This window comes from Podarcis muralis, chromosome 6 (genome assembly GCF_964188315.1).
Source record: "Podarcis muralis chromosome 6, rPodMur119.hap1.1, whole genome shotgun sequence".
Taxonomy (NCBI): domain Eukaryota; kingdom Metazoa; phylum Chordata; class Lepidosauria; order Squamata; family Lacertidae; genus Podarcis; species Podarcis muralis.
In genome coordinates, this window is record NC_135660.1 from 48,662,254 (window position 1) to 48,679,874 (window position 17,621).

Sequence of the window (17,621 nt, forward strand, 5' to 3'; positions counted from 1 at the left end):
CAAACGAATTTATAGAATGGGTAGATAGGTTAACATCATTGAAAGAAGGAATATGCTGAGTGTCCATATGGGGAGAGAAAAAAGGACAAGCCATATGACTGTGATTTTTGTGATTTGTCTGGAACAAAATGTGGCATCAAAACTGCTTTTTGTTTGAGCGTTCTATATATTAGAGACTCCAGAACAGCACACTAGTCTACGCAACCATGCTGAAAACCAACAACGTCCAAAGGAACTCAGAACATGTCTTCGTGCTTTCTTAAATCCAGAGTGGCCCAGTCATTAAGATTTTCAGGACTGATTCATATCCTTCTCAGAACCCCTTCATAGGTGGGTAGCAGGCTGGCACATGTCTCTAACAATGCATGTCACACTGACCTGGGACACGTGTGGACACCAATCTAGAACATGACACATTCTTGCCATCTCCCCACCACGACCCACACATACTTTTTGTGGGTTGGAGAGAGGATTGCAGGGGATGCATTTATGCAGGACTGCAATAATTACATCCTCAAATGAGATGCTTTACTCTTGTGCTGATGATATTAGAAAGTAGATGCTCAGTTTTTATATTAATGTAGCAAGGTGTGTAGCAGGCAAGAGTACTCTTCTTGAGGCAGAGACAGTGGCTATCACCCGGCATCTAGACAGAATATCACTGGAGGATGTTATGGTATTTGGGTACTAGCAACAAGTGGGAAATGCAGGAAGAGGCCGTGAAGGTCAAACTTTCATTTTCAAATAGGTCCATAGCAGCATTTTTCTAAATGAGTAAAAGGGTAGCACTTCAAAAGCATTATTGATATGGTAAAGGAAGAAGAAATTCAATGTCTGAAAGGTGTACAATGGGGGTGTGCACATCTGCAGAGATGTGTAGTTTAATTGTTGTAGGACTCAGTTGTGTATATTTAAAAAATAAAATATTTAATGAAAAAATAAAATATTACAGGGGTTTTCTTTTTACACATACCCTTTTGCATAGGGCACAGACTTTCCTCAAGCAAGGAAGTTAGTACTACTGTTCATGTTCAGTTATGTTTAACATCATGCACCTTGCTTATACCACAGGAACATTGGGATAATACAATTTGGATATAATGGGCTAATCTCTTGAGCCTTAGTGCAGCCCTGTAGCCTAAATAAAGGTTAAATTACGATATCACATCACATTATCCATTTTTAAGGACTAAGATTACAACCCTCGATACACATATTGAAGGAAGTCTCATTAACAGGAATACGTAAGTTTAGTTGCGCTGTAAGGCGCCTGAAGCTAACATAACACTTACCCCCATGTCCTTAAAGACTTTCACTGCGTTTTTTGCAAGGCAATAGGTGGCACTCTCAGCTGTAAACATGGAAAGGCAGGCAGATAAACACATATCAGGCTGAATACAGGAAACTTTGATAAGAATATATTGAAAGACAGGGAAGGCTGCTCCACAGAAAGCAGCTGTTTGACATACCATATACTGCAACATTCTTTTCTGTTCGTGTTATTAAGTATCTGTGTAATTTTTGAAGATATTCCGATTCCCTGACAGGACCGCTGAAGTTATGTATGAAGATGGCAGCAGAACTGTACGCCTCCAGTAATGGTCCCAGTAGCTTCTGAAGGAAGGTGATATACTGCTGGTGCTCCTGAGACTGGCTCACCTGTGCGAGGTAAGAAAGGAAAGGAAAAATAACTGTCACTCAAGCTACCAACATCCAGTCCCGTCTCTCGCACCAGCCCAGGCAGGAGGCGGCAAGAGAAGCAACGGCTTTTTGCTGCAGCCAAGAGGCCTGGATCAGGCCTGCGATAACAGCAGAGCCTGCTCAAGAGCCAGCAGGTCTTTGCCAGCCCTGCTCTGTTTCTGGGTTTTCCAGTGGTAGCTACTGCCTGCACTGGGGCATTTCTTGTAGGTGGGGCTTCCTTGCCAATAGAGCTGGGAGGAGGGACACCTTCACTTCATCCAGACCCCCTCCACAGCAGGGCAGGTCATAGGTTTGGACTGCTATGCCCAGTTCTGACAACATTAGAACTGAAGCATTATGCAATATTGCAGCAAAGTTGTAATGGATCTATTTCCCATTCCATAACTAATATAGCAAGTGGTGCACATTATCTATATCAGGCATCCCCAAACTCGGCCCTCCAGATGTTTTGGGAATACAACTCCCACCATCCCTAGCTAATAGGACCAGTAGTCAGGGATGATGGGATTTGTAGTCCCAAAACATCTGGAGGGCTGAGTTTGGGGATGCCTGATCTATATACATATTAGTGAACTGAGTTGCTTAATTATGATGGCTATGTAACAACAATAAAGCACTGAGAAACAAGACGGAGGGATGGTTAGAGGAACCCAAAGTAGGAAAAATCCCAGGAGGCCAAAAAGCTCAACGCGCTCCAGAACAACCCAATGATGGGACTGTAGACCACAGAAACAGATGGCATCATAAATCCGCTAGGTCATTTTCAAAGCCTGAGTTTCAAACTCCCTCATTCATTCTGTGCAGCACAGCTATGAATATGAAGCACTTCAGAACAGTATGTGCTCTTACGGCCTATGCAGTACCTTCAAGTAGCAATCTCGTTGTTCTTCGCCAAAGTCACTGTCTTCATCCTCCCCGTCACTCCTCCAAGATAATGGCTCTGGGAGTTTCTTTTCCCAGTGCTGCTCTGCAAGGCTAGGACTAATATCCTCCTGCTCATCCTGCTTAATAGAGGAATGCAAAGCAGTAAGCATCAGGCACCCACCAAAACTACTGCATTTTAACCATTTTTTTGCTTTGGTGGCCCTGGAGCAGCTACTGTGTGGATTTTTAGAGCCCATACAGTGGCAAAGGAGCAAAGGGAAGGCAAGCCTTTATTTCCCCTATAAAGCAATCTCAATTTCCAAAAAAGATGCCCAAGGCGACAGTCTTCAAATTAATTCCCTTAACAATCGTTTTCACAAAAGCAAGTCCACACAACTTTGAATATTACAGCTCCCAGAGACTTCTGTATCAGACCCAAAGGAACTCTGGAGAATTTAACCACTGAGTAAGCACTAAAATACTACGAGCAATGACGTTCATAATATTGCCTGGGGGAGGAAGCATTCTCGTTTCCCTGCAACAAGCAAAGGGAGTGCTGCTTCAAAGGGCATTTAGGAGCCCTCAGAGTATAGAAGAGATATCTCTCCTCTTGTTGCTTCTACTGGTTTTAGCTAAATTGTCATTTTCATGAATGTATGTTTAGACTTGTAGCACACAAAAAACAACACCTAAATGAATCTACCAGTAAGTTGATCTCTGAGTTCATTTTCTATTGTTTACGCTGGCAAAATAAATAAAAGTCTATCACAATGAAATGGCCATTCCCACATAGGAGAAACACACGCAAGCGTGAGTTGTATTCAATACAATGGTACCTCAGTTGTCGAATGTAATCCGTTCCGGAAGACCGTTCAACATTCGAAAAGCATTTGAAAATGGAAACAATTACTTCTGGGTTTTCGGCATTCGAAAACCGAAATGTTTGGCTTCTGAGACACTCAAAAACCAAGGCACCACTGTACTTTCTGTATGCCAGTGGAACAGAGTTCAGCTTGCACCATGTGATTTAATCTTCCCCTCTCTTGCACACACTCAGAATTCACTGCAGAGGATTGGGGGTAATCTCTGGAGCAGATTTTAGGGGTGTACATGAGGCAAAGGAAAGTATAATCCCCTTTTTCCCCTTCATTTGTCTGATTTATTAAAGAAAAGAAAAGACAATTGAACGCATTTATAAAATGAACAAGTTGCCCTCATATTTGAGAAGTCAAGACACCGGGAAGGTATAATTCTGTTGTGCAATTGGAAGTCTGTTCCATTCATACAACACTGGATTGTGATGATTAAAATCAGCCTCTTTTTTAATGGAGCAAAATGCAATCGCCTCTTCAAAATCTAGTCAGCCACTTCCCCATATGCTATCTTTGGTAAGCTTTAAGATATGCTGTAGCACATTAAGGTACATTGTTTGGTGTTAGAAACAGTATACATAGCAGAATTCAATGATCTTATAGCACTTTTAAAAGCCCAAAAGTAAATATCTCGTAGTATAACAAGTTCACTAATCACAACAAAAGGGAATATATTTTTCCCCACTAATCATAACAAATAACAGAACAAAATTTATTATAACACTTCCCCCATTTTTCTAAAGATTTCCCACACACAGATACAGACATACAAATGTAGATAGTAAAACAGAAAGGGAAAAACTATGAACCAATACCAAAGGGAACAGTGCCTTCTAGAGGGCCAAATGTTAGATTACAAGACATTGATGAAAACATTTGCAATGAAAATTAACAAAGCTACCATAATGAAAAAATAAGAACATTCTATAATAAGGCAATGCCACACAATAAGAGGAAAAGAATCAGTGTGAAACTTAAATGAAGTGAATCAGGCAAATGATTTGATAGGATTCTGACCCAAACCGAAAGGTAACAAGACACATTTAACAATTTTCTTGGGAGGGGGACGACGACCCACTAACAATGTGATCCTATGCATATCTGCTCAGAAAGAGGTCCCATTACATACAATGAGGCTTACTCTCAGGGAGCAAGAACTGCAGCCTAATTTCATTGCTGACATATGTCAAGGTTGAGAAGAACACATTCTAATATTAGGATTAATGATTCTGACTTTTGCTTTTAAAAAATAGTGAGAACCTTTACTAGTACTTTTATAGAACTACTTCCCCAAAAGAGTTCTAAACTGAGATGGAGGGAGGCGGGATATAAATTGTAATAAATGATGGTGATGATGTTACACGTTTGCACTGTATTATATTGGTTAAAAAGCTTATTTCCCGCCCCCTCAAATCCTGATTAAAATCTGAAATTGAAGATTCACCCACCCCACTGAAGGATTGGAAAATTCACTTGACTTCCCCATTAGGTTCAATTAATGGCTACCTGGGACCTGAACTAAAAATAAATTTAAGTTAAAAAGCACTCTGTGAGTGTGCAAAACCTCCCCCCTTTTTGTATTCCAAGTTGAAAAATCAATAAATACTCAGGAAGATGTGACATTAGGATCTGTTTAACAGTGGCCTTGGTCCAGCAAGCTGCTTAGGATGCTAAAAGTAGGTGTGCAGGAACACTAGGCTGCCTCCTTCTGTGTTATCAGTCCTCAGAGACAAGAGGCAGGATATTAACTATTGGAATAAAGCGAACCATTAGCAACTTACCTCCGCTACCAAAAGAATGCCATACTGTATGAACTGTTCAATTGCTTCATGACACACTTGGCATAACAGCTGGCAGGGCTAAGGAGAACAAGTCAGGTTAATCATTCACAGAAGCTCACCCATCCTATCTTCCCCCTCCCTGCCCCTGGCATTAACTGCCCTGTTCCAAATCGTCACTTGCTTGCCTGTGGAAAGCAGGACTTGCCCCTGGGTGACCCTTCTATTTCTAGAAGAGTTCTCTCTCCCTCTTTTTACCCCAAGCTCTCCCAGTACCCCAAATAATTAAGAGGTGAGGGGGCCGGGGGGGGGGGGGCGGGAGTTGTGCATATTTTTACAAGGACTGTCTTGCTTTTATATTTTCTCTGGCATTTTCCTATTTCATGGAATCAAAGCCACGACAACAATAATATGCTGCTATGATATCCATTCTAACCCAAACACAGTCTTTATTCTCAAGTCCTCATTCCCTGCCACTTTTTACCCCCAAACAAGTATATCATTCAACAAATACACGAGTTCACTGTTAATGCAATCTCCTGTTTTTTTCCATACTGCACTTCCCAGTTTCTTCCATCCTATGCATTCAGCTTAACATTTCACATACTGTATATACTCAGGGCTTTTTTTCAGAGGGTAGGAGGTACTCAAGGGCACACAGCATCAGCACCTCTTTAAGTTGTTGTTAAAAAGTGTGGCACTTCATGGTGAGTACCGGCCCCCAGCTTTCTAGAAAAAAAGCCATGTATATATTCCACCATATGCAGCTGTTTTCATAATTCTGCTTGCCTCCTTGTGCAACACCTGTCAAACTATCTTCGTTTACTACCAGGAGCCTTACATTTTTCCTGCTTTCATTTTCCCTTTCAGGTTTTCAAAGAGTTTTAAGAATTCAGATATACAGTGATACCTCGGGTTACATACGCTTCAGGTTACATACGCTTCAGGTTACAGACTCCGCTAACCCCGAAATAGTGCCTCAGGTTAAGAACTTTGCTTCAGGATGAGAACAGAAATCGGGCTCCGGCGGTGTGGCCGCAGCAGGAGGCCCCATTAGCTAAAGTGATGCTTCAGGTTAAGAACAGTTTCAGGTTAAGAACGGACCTCTGGAACGAATTAAGTACTTAACCCAAGGTACCATTGTACCTCTAATTGCTGTTGAACACCTTAACACAGTATAAACGATATGTGGCAGTAGCAGCAAAGCACTTGGTTTCTCTCTCACACACACACACTCCTACACCCCAAACCTACCAGTGCAATAGTGCCTTCATTGGAAAGCAAGTAACACAAGCTGGCAGCTTTTCGGACCAGTTGTTCCTGACTGATCATGTTTGGTGGGATTCCGTTGATGCCATTTCTATGCCTTTTATTCTGTATAGCATGGAGACTACAAGCTGAAGTGAAAAGAAAAAACACACATAAACGGTTACCTTTAAAAACAAATCAACAACTCAAAATTGGCTTCAAACAATTAGTAAAATGGTAGTTTTTCAATAAAAAAATCACACAATTCTTGCAAAGTAAGATCAAAATACAATAGATTTTGAAATTAGGACAATGTGCAGAAGAGGGAAGGAAACTAGGAAGAAAATGTGCTATTCACAACTTTAAAATTATTCACTGCCTTGAGAAGACACTACACTGCCTTTCAAATGATAGATCAATAATCCTTACAGCAGAAATCACTACAGTATATGAAATGTTGGCATTGCTCTATCAAGTGCAGAACTCATAATTTCTTAGTTCGGCTTTGGAACATACCAACAATGGCCTCTTTGAAGAAGACATGCAGTACCCCGTTGCTGTAGAAGTTGAGTTCAAAGACAGTAGGAATGGATGTGCTGGGTGTGATGAAGAACTCGTTGTTTCGGCTGGTGTTTGTGATAGTTATACAGTTCCCCAACAAATGGATGGCATGCATGACAACATCTTCGGAATTCCCGGAAAATCCCAAGTCATAGTCCCGAGCCAGAACCTCCTCCTTCATGGAAAAAAAATCTTCCACCAGCTTGGAAAGATCAATCCCCTGCAGAAAATCAACCAAAAGATCCAAGACAGTACATCTTTTTTATAAAATACCTTTTAAGAATACGGAAAACTCCATTATCTATACCTCCAGTTTTCAAAATCTGTGTATTTGAATTACTAATTGTCTCCAACCTTCCAGGACTAAGTGCCCCCAACCTTTATGGACTTGGGAGCACATTTCAAATTTTGAGAGTGTGCTGGGGGATCCAGTCACAAAATAGTTGCTAGTGGGAGGTTGTGGCACCACAAAAAATGCTTCGAATAGAAGGGCAGGTGTAACACATAGTTAGAAACACAATCTTCCCAAAGAATCCTATGCTTACAATCGGAAGTCAGCTGTGTACTCCTGCTCCCGATTGTGGAGATCACACAATAATGATTTTGTGCATGCACACACACACACACACACACACACACACACACACACACTTTTGCTGTGTAATAGCAGCAGGGAGCATTCCTCAGTGCCAGGAAAAATATACACAAAGTGGCAACACCACACTCTCATTTTACAGAAATCTCTAAGGAGACACCCACTCTACAACTTTCTTTCAGGGAGGGCTAGAGTCTGGCACATCTGTCCAGAGACACCAGTGACAGCCTTTATGAGTGACAAGGTATCAGTGAGCCCTGGTCTAGGCACTTTGAGATGTTTCCAAACCCTTTTCAGCTAATTTAGGCTGGGCTAGTCTATTCTACTATCATATGCTTATCATAAATATAAATAAAAGGTCAAAATAGTTTTCAGCTCAACGTTATGTATGAACTGGACTCAATTCTAGCATATACTTCATGTCAGCATTTTTTATTTTAATTTTTGGTCACATCTTTACTACAAGAAACTGAGTCTTACAGTCACACCCAGTCTGTCACACCCAGTCTGTGTCACCAGGTTAAAGAAACATTTAAGGCTGCATAGAGCAGGAGTGGGGAACATTCGGCCTAGTGATGATTGGAGCTGTAGCGCAGCAACATCTGGAAGGCCAAAGTTCTTCACACCTCGCTTAAAGTAATTTCCAAGAAACACTGCAGCAACAATGCTTAATGAAGAAGTTACAGACAGTTTCCACAGCACCAATGAATACACCTTCTGAACCACTGCCCTGAACCAATATGGTGTGTTCTACCCTGGTCATGAGCAACTCGTCATTTTTGTAACAGCCTCCACAGAAGTAACATTCACTTGTTAGCCTTAAATATCTGAGCCATTGTTACAAATGCCAGCAAGCTGACCTTTTGCGTAATCTTAAGCTATTCAAATAGCATTTTCTCCTACGAGAATTGCTCCTTTCCACTGGGTCTCCTAAACACACAGTTATTGCCTCTGAATATGCATTGCATTCTCCCTCACAATGTCTAAGGGAAAGGTAGGATGAGCAGATTTCATGTTATACTATGAAGACAGAATAAGAAGTTAAACAAATTAGAGTAGTACAAAATTTAACAGTAGGGTGGCGCTGTGGTCTAAACCACTGAGCCTAGGGCTTGCCGATTGGAAGGTCAGCAGTTCGAATCCCCGCAACGGGGTGAGCTCCTGTGGCTCAGTCCCTGCTCCTGCCAACCTAGCAGTTCGAAAGCATATCAAAGTGCAAGTAGATTAATAGGTACTGTTCCGGCAGGAAGGTAAATGGCGTTTCTCTCTGCTGCTCCGGTTTTGCCAGAAGCGGCTTAGTCATGCTGGCCACATGACCTGGAAAAAAACTGTCTGTGGACAAACGCCAGCTCCCTCGGCCAGTAAAGCGAGATGAGCACTGCAACCCCAGAGTCATTCGCAACTGGACTTAACTGTCAGGGGTCCTTTACCTTTATCTATTTACAGGATATTTAAGCTCTGAGGGTTAAAGTTGTGGATTGGGTGGGGATGCACTTGAAAGCCCCTCTGTCATTGCATGTTTCTTGAAAAGATCTACAGGGGGAGTTCTAAACAAATTCTGTGGAAGATTTAGAAACTTCAGGTTTAGAAACCCCTGCAGACCTTTGCACTAAATGCACAAGGATCTAGAAAGGAAACTGTGCACCTAGTGCTGCTGACATAATGCTGGCCTCCAGTAACTACTAACAAGTTTGATCTTCATGAGATGACTATGACCAATTCAGAACATTCAAACAACAACAACAACAGAATGGGATCCACAGCCTAACTAGCTGGCCAGTTTGCATGGGACTCGGGCGAATGTTTTGACAGCTCCAACCCTAGAGGTGAGCAGGATACAACGTGGATTACAAGGATACAGGATGTGCTAAGCATCCCTGACATTTAAAAGCTGTCGTCAAGAGAGATGTTCAGAGATGCAGAAGCACAGCAGCCTTACCTGCCTGTGTCGGTAGAGCAGCAAACAGGCAACAATGTGTGTTGACATCACAGCACATGACTTGTTAGCAGCTAAAAGCAAACAAAACAAAATAAAGCTATGCAGGCACTTTTGTCATGCAACTGAAGTGCGTAGAAGGCAACTTGGAACAAAAACGATAGCCGTCAATGAACCACAAACAGCAATCTTTTGTGATTTTATACCAAACGACTTCACATATTCAACAGCACAGTGCACGAGACTGGTCAGAAAGAAAGCCAACTGAACTTCAACTGTGACTTAAATGTTTCAAAGCTAGGAGCAGGCAGCATTTTCTTTGGGCTGCATTCCCTCAAAGCTAATCTGCTGGAGGTGGGCAGGGCCAGACGAGCTGGGACCACCCCACCCCCTCTCTCTCATACTCTATGCCCCCCACCCTTCTGGTGGGGTGCCAGAAAAGGGACCTATTGCTCTTGCCAGGCCTTAACCAATCACTTGCAGAGGGCTTTTCTCAATTCCTCTTCCTCCAGTTCTTTTTTCAACCACACTCCATTTTTTCCCTTCTTACCAAGTGAAATTAGGCAAAGGGCTATGTCACAGGCTCCCCAACCCTGATATATACAATTGGCTCTATTGACAGCTCCTTTCCACAGTGGTATAAACTTCACTGTGGACATTTGTATAATTTTCTTTTTCCAGCACTGATAGACATCAGGCAGAACTAAGGTGTTTGTTTTTTTAACAACTCTGGTTACCTAGGCTACAATCCCATGCCCACTTACCTGGCAGGGAGCCCCACTTAACTGAATGGATCTGAGTATACCTGTAAAGGGTTGCAATGCATGCGTGCACTCAATTTATTTTCTTTTTTAATGTATCTGAAGTAGATAATTATCTTCAGGGTTACTCTATTTACACATTACCCATTCACAAGTAATTCAGGTGTGGTGTTCCCACAACATCTGGGTTGCTTCCTATATTAAAGTATTGCAGGTGCAAAAGACGAAAGTAAACCACCATAGCAAAAGGAAGTCACTACTTGCCTCAGGACTAGCAGATGAAATAAAAACCTTACTAAGAGGCCCATTCAAAATATGACCCTTCAAAACGGAGAAAAAGATAAAATGTAAAAAAAAAAATTAAATTATGATGACAAGGGCACAGGGTTCTGAAAGAGGAATGCCCTGCCATATATAAAAGCATAATGGAAGCAGAGAGTCGTATCTGAACTTTAACAGCTACTTACTGAACATTACGTGCTCTGCCAAGTTAGCGATTAACTGTCTTCTCAATGGTTCACAGGATAAATCCCTGGAATCAGGAAGTGCAGCTCCTGTACCTTCTTCTACCACATAATTAGGTCTAAAGAAAGTAAACATACAAAGATGATTTAGGCTTACAGTTCTAAGATAAATTATTACATCTCGTAGGCTCAAAGCACAAAAATATTTCAGTAATGACGTCTTGTGTATTTGAGTGTAGGCTACAATTCCTCATACTATTTGACCGCTTAAGATCATGTTTGTAAGATGCTTAGAAGGGAGGCACCTGTAAAACTACCTGAAAGCTGCTTTAGGCTCCAAGAAGCATCAATATGTAAAAATAAACCACAGGATATGTCCACTACTGTCTGACACTAGTGCTCTCCCAGTTCTCTCACACACATACAGGTGAATCTTTCTACAACTACTCGCATCTTCAAGCCGTTGCATGTTAGCCTAGAGACATTCTAGACTCTTACAGCAGCTCCAAGATTGTATCACAACTCAAAGGCATCATGATGCAACATTAAGGGTGGGGTGACAGCTACGCACCAAAATTTATTTATACACATCTTTTCTCTCATATCAGCAAGTCTGCACAAGCTTGTCGTCTTTTAATACACGAGTGTATTTTTGCAACAAGTGCTGCAAAAAAACAAGAAAGAAGCTTTCAGTCCATCAACTTTGCCTATTATAATCCAGTACCTAACAGGCATGAATTACTGAAGATTAATGACTTGGAATTGCTTCCAACAAAATCATCTCATTAGTGCAAAGGCTTCCTCTTGTACAACGGTACTTCTCCCTTTCCTCCCACGCTTCCCGAACTGCTCCGGGGGACTGGAGGAATCCCCGGTACAGATTTTGGGCAGCATGCGGGACAGGAACTCAAGTTGCACAAGCTGAAGTCCAGTCACTAATGGGCCAACTTTGCTGGCTAAAACCCAAGCCTGCAATCCTATGCCCACTTATCTGGGGAAAAGCCCGATTGAACATAGGTGATGATGGGAGGCTTTCTATGCCTTTTCCCCTTTAAAAACATTCCTTCCATTGACTCTTAAGGGAGGGAAATTACTACACCAGCTTCAGTGTTGAGTATAGGAGGAGAAGACACCTCTCTCAGCAGAACAGTGCGCAGAAATGATTAAGGAGCTTTACAACATCAACAGTTGGCATTCCTTTAAGTAGGGGAAAGGAAGGGAAGCTGGTATGGCTCAGCTGCTGCTGAGATTTACCAAAGAGCTCTGAGATCTCCTGCTCTGTTTGTGCAAGCAGGCAATGGCAAAGGGCTGCACTGATGACAGTACTAGTTCAGAGGCACTCAAGAAAGTGGGTAGGCTGGGAAGAAACTTCTTTAATGAAACAAGCCATTGTTTGATTGCCTGTGGGACAACTCGTGGTTTGTTTGCAGTAAGCCTTAGCATTTGCTAAGCCAGGCTTAGCACGACACGTGAACCAGGCCACTATGATCTTGTGATAATATTTGTTTAAATTCAACCTGCTACAGTTCAACCAAGCTTACAAGAGAACATTTCAAAGACTCAGAATCATTGGCTGATATAAACTTGTTCAGTGCTGCTCAAACTCCGCAGCTCAGTCCTACCTTGAAGGGAGTACAGCTGGTAAGAGAGTTTGCTCCAGAGAAAGAGGGATAGGCATAGGCATAGGCTTCTGGCTTTGGCCATCCAAATATTCCTGCAAATACACAATGTTATTCATGTATTTCTCCTGGAAAAAATGTAGCATTCCAACAGCCATCTTACTCACCACTGAAAGTAGCTTTGAAAAGTAGGATAAAGAAAACGTATTTAAGATTTCAAGGAAACTGATGCTGAAGCTGCAACATTTCTGCAATATACTTTGGTCCTCTGTGATGTCCTTAGCATTAACTAATCAATGCTATTCAGCTGTAAGCAGTAAGCAGAAGTGAAATTGACGTTTACACACTTTGAGGGATGTAACAATTTTGGGGTGTACATGCTTCCCTATGTTCTATCTACATTAATAAGCACAAGTAACTGACGGGACAGTTCACCTGAGTACACAATTTTTTGGAGAGGAAAGAAATCTTTAAAAAATCAATGTCATTAGCACTAAACATTTAAGTACAATTATGAGATTTTTTTAAAAAATAAAGACTCCTTAAAGTAAAGTTTAAGAGTAAATCTGTAGGTGGCTAAAAGGAGGAGGAGGAGGAGGAAGGTGCTAAAATGACAGCCATAAGAAAGGCAACCTATTTTTTAAAAAATATATTTAAAATTAGTGGTCTTTAAATAATATTGCATGAATATTCTAAACAGTATGAGTAGCCCTGAGGCATTATTGTGCTGATTAAAAGGTTGATGAGAAACAACATGGTGATATGATGAAGAACAACAACATGGTAATAAAAGGACACCCACTGGAACGATAGTAGTGAAGGTGCTCCAAATGATCGTTATGTTTGTATTAAGTCACTGCACACATCAAAACCACACTTCTTTGAAAAGATGGAAGAGAAATGCTAGGGTGACCCACATCTGTGGTAACAGTACTACAATTCTGTTCTCTATTAGTGGTTCTCTCACTATGTATGTAAACACAGTTTCTAACAACCAAAATGCCTCTATTATTGCTGCCTTTACTAAATAGCTTATTTAGATTTGTTCTCACAACACTGCATGCACTGCACGATAAAGATACACATTCAAGACAAGATAATCTTATTCCAGATAAGGCTCCATAGCTTCATCTAAGTCTTGGGCATTTGAAGTATTGGTGAAAACACTGTCAAATATTTCTAAAGCATTAACCTTTATTGCAAGTTTGCACACTTTAAACATCAACAGCTTTGAGAGACATCCTAGTTTAATTTCACAATGATGATTAACTTTTAAAGACGTTAAGCAGTTTCAGAAGTTAAACAGTTTCCAGATCCGAGTCCAATCTGCCACAGGATCTTTGCAGAGCTGACAGGGCAAAGGGGCATTTCCTGGTTCCTGCAGCAAGCTGTGTTGTGAGTCCAAGGCAAAGAGGTTTGCCACTAATGACTGCTAAAGTTCCCATTTCTGATCAGAGAAGCCTGTAGTTACAGCTGGTGGCTAGCTGGGAAATCTTTGTCCCCAATCACTGCAATACAAGGGGGAACACTGCCCTCAGTCCTGTCCCTCCTAAACAAATGACACTACAGTGGTGCCTCGCAAGACAAAATTAATTCGTTCCGCAAGTTTTTTCTTCTTGCGAGTTTTTCGTCTTGCGAAGCACGGTTTCCCATAGGAATGCATTGAAAATCAATTAATGCGTTCCTAGGGAAACCGCTTGCCAGGCTGGCGGTGCGGAGAAGGGCTTTTCTCCCCACCGCAAGCCTTCAGGACAGGTACGGGAACAGAGGGGAAGCCGCGCAGCGCTTTCCCTCTGTTCCTGGGGCTTGCGTGGGAGGAGGGTTTTTCCTCCCCACCGCCAACATTCAGAACAGCATTCTGAATGTTGGCGGTGGGAAGGAAATCCCTCCTCCCACCCCAAGTCTTCAGGAAAGCCATCCGATGCCGGGCGGCAGGAGAAGGCGTTCCCGCCCCGCCGCCCGGCTTCGGAGCTTCGTTCCGATGCCGGGCGGCGGGAGGAGGCGTTCCCGCCCCGCCGCCCGGCATTGGAGCTTCGTTCCGATGCCGGGCGGCGGGAGGAGGTGTTCCCGCCCCGCCGCCCGGCATTGGAGCTTCGTTCCGATGCCGGGCGGCGGGAGGTGGCGTCCCCGCCCCGCCGCCCGGCTTCGGAGCTTCGTTCCGAAGCCGGGCGGCGGGAGGAGGTCCGAGGACAGTGGGGAAGACGCGCTGCGCTTTCCCGCTGTCCCAGAGATTTCCCTATGGGCTTTCGTCTTGCGAAGCAAGCCCATAGGGAAATTAGTTTTGCGAAGCGTCTCCAAAACGGAAAACCCTTTCGTCTAGTGGGTTTTCCGTCTTGCGAGGCGTTCGTCTTGCGGGGTACCACTGTACAATTAAAAGTAGCGAAGCCACCCAGACTGTGGCACCTTTGGCTTCATGGAGAATCTGACCACAGTCAAATAACAGGCAGAAAGCTAACTGGTTAATTGACATTATTTAACAAGTCAGTCAATTGACTGACATACTAGCCAGAACCCTTCTGCAAAATATATTAAACCCACCAAGGATGAAAACAGAGATACAGAATTAGGAGTGGAACATATCTGGAAGTGATCAAAGGAAGAGTCTTAAGATTTTGGGCCTGGGACAGCTATAAGAAGAGGCTACCGTATAAAATTTTACTAGTTACACTGAAAGGCAAGCAAACTGCAAAAAGACAAGTAAATCCCAGAAAAGTGTACATGGATGTGAAGTAATAGTTACACAGCCTATCACCTGTACAACTAAGTATTTTCAAACATAATATGATACTGGGCAGTATATTATGAAGTAGTTTTGCTAGTGCAAGGACTTTTGGGCTTTGCAACAGAACTTCCCCTCCCTCTCCTCCCCCTGTGTCCCTCTGAATCTGTTCTGGGGTTTCAGCCAGTCCTCCAGAACAGATTTGGGGAGAGCACAAGGATGCGCAGGCAGAGGAGAGGGAAGGGAAGTTCTGTTGCATAAGAAGAAACCCTTGTGCTAGTGGAAGGACTTCATTGGATAACAGCCATTATATCCAACTACACACAGGTTGAAACATATGTATAGTTTGCTGGGTGTGCTGATAAAGCCAATTTTAGGCATGTAGGAGTTGTGATAGAATTAAGGCTTTCTAAAGTGCAGAACAAGTTATGAGAACACCTGTATATGAATAAAGAATAGAGAAGAATAAATATATGCCACTGGTAATTAATATTATAGGATATGAGACCTTGCTATCTCAGTGAAATTGACTTATTTATGAACTCATTAAGGAAATAAATCCTGAAGCTATCCCTGTGTAAATGATAGGAGGTACTGGAATTAAAGCAATATGCACTTATTTCGAATTTCTGAACACAGAAGGGGATTATGTTCTACTGGCTTGCTAAATTATGCATACAAAGCTACCTGTCAGGAACACCGCTGCAATAAAACTTAATTAGAAGTGCCCTGCGTATTTCCATCAGCTGAAAAAGTGACAAGAAGCAGCTTTTTTCTTAGCTCATACCACATTCCTTGGTGAGCCAACATTTCTCAGGCAGCAAAAGTACATGATGGCCTGACTGGCATCCCACTGATTTCCTTTTACTTAAGAATTCTAATTTGTTTATTATTAGCCCCCTGGAAATCCAATCCGCCATTATATTTGTACAATTCAACAACGCACAAAAAATTGGTTTATGGCTGGAAGCGGATAAGTAAGACCAAGGCTTCTGTGGAATCTCTCTTTTGGAAACTAGTGTAAAGACTACAACACGAGATGAGCAGAACTGGTAATATTAGCACCCGTTTTTCACATCTTCTTCTGTACTATTAGAGTTGGTACATCTTAAGTGCTGTTATCCTTCAGCTGTAAGTGAATTATATTTTAACTGTAGAATCAAAGATTTATCTCTGCATTCTTCAGCAGCTTTATTGCTATTAAAAACTTCTAAAAGTTACACGTATGGTGGAATTTGTGGTAGGGGTGTGACAAACACAACCAATCCAAACAGTTCAACAGTTTTAGATCCTATGCATGCATTATTTTTTTCTGTGAAATTACAAACCTCTTTTTTAACTGCCTGCTATATATCCTGACCTCCTGCCAATCTAGCAGTTCGAAAGCACATCAAAGTGCAAGTAGATGAATAGGTACCGCTCCGGCGGGAAGGTAAACTGTGTTTCCGTGCACTGCTCTGGTTCGCCAGAAGCGGCTTAGTCATGCTGGCCACATGACCCGGAAGCTGTACGCCGACTCCCTCAGCCAATAAAGCGAGATGAGCGCCACAACCCCAGAGTCGGCCACGACTGGACCTAATAGTCAGGGGTCCCTTTACCTTTATATATCCTGACAAACTTTCAAGTATAAAATTGGACTGGTCACGAGTTTCCATTCTGTCCTAGTGATGGAGAGAAATGAGTTCTCCTGTGCTCATAGGTAAGAAGACTGATATCAGGAGGCAAGCAATCATTTCTCTTCCCCACATTGAGAGATAGCTTCAATCTGTGGGTCGGTAAAACTGCTCCATTGAAGCAACTTTATGGTCAGATACCAAAGCACAATGAAACAGTATGAATAAGAAAGGGGTGATGTGGGAAAATACATCCACAGGTAGCTCTGGAAGAAGGAACCAACAAGGCATGCAAGAAAACGGGACAGGTATCACTGAATGGATCCACAGCTGAACAGGCTGCTGGGCCAGGCTGACTAAGACAAAACGGAAGTTCACATGAAGTCCAATTTTTCTTTCTTGCCTAGTGACATATAGTCTTAAGACTATTTTATCACCATAGGTGTAACCCTGCAATAAGAAATTATGTTCATATTATATGAACTTACTTTCAGAGAAAACGGTTGAGCGAAATCTACCCTAACACAGCCGTAATTCTTCCGCAGCATTCGGAAGACTCCTCTGGCCACGCTCCAAAGGCTTTCGTTCTTCTTGGGCTTCCCCTGTGAAACATCAGGAGAGCAAGGGAGTTCAACAATTGCATCTAAAAGCTACTTAAACAAGTTCATAAATCCAAGCCACCTAAGTATGCTCAGAAATAAATCTGGGCAACAGCTCAAGCATCGTAAAAAGCATTGTGGTCACTTGGGCCATTTCCTCTAAGCCAGACGTCTATTTGGATATTTCAAATGCTGTTTATGAAAATCATTATTCAGATGTCATTTTCCCTTGTATCTCAACTTGCTACAAATAAGTATTTGCGAAGATCAGCATGCAATTTATGTTTCCAA

General features: G+C 42.3%; 1 protein-coding gene across 5 annotated transcripts in view; it reads right to left on the reverse strand.

Moving 5' to 3' along the window:
* GPAM (glycerol-3-phosphate acyltransferase, mitochondrial) overlaps positions 1-17,621 on the reverse strand; it is a 50,237-nt gene that overhangs the window by 18,737 nt on the left and 13,879 nt on the right. For 3 of the 5 annotated variants that reach the window (XM_077930235.1, XM_028730285.2, XM_028730286.2), the window contains exons 11-20: positions 17,220-17,333; positions 12,403-12,494; positions 10,784-10,899; positions 9,559-9,629; positions 6,980-7,244; positions 6,470-6,612; positions 5,219-5,296; positions 2,565-2,705; positions 1,470-1,659; positions 1,293-1,351 (exon numbers count right to left, since the gene is read on the reverse strand). In XM_077930235.1, coding sequence (XP_077786361.1) covers positions 1,293-1,351; positions 1,470-1,659; positions 2,565-2,705; positions 5,219-5,296; positions 6,470-6,612; positions 6,980-7,244; positions 9,559-9,629; positions 10,784-10,899; positions 12,403-12,494; positions 17,220-17,333 — 1,269 coding nt within the window. The remainder of the gene's footprint in view (positions 1-1,292; positions 1,352-1,469; positions 1,660-2,564; positions 2,706-5,218; positions 5,297-6,469; positions 6,613-6,979; positions 7,245-9,558; positions 9,630-10,783; positions 10,900-12,402; positions 12,495-17,219; positions 17,334-17,621) is intronic. The other 2 variants (XM_028730287.2, XM_028730289.2) reach the window with 2 other exon arrangements.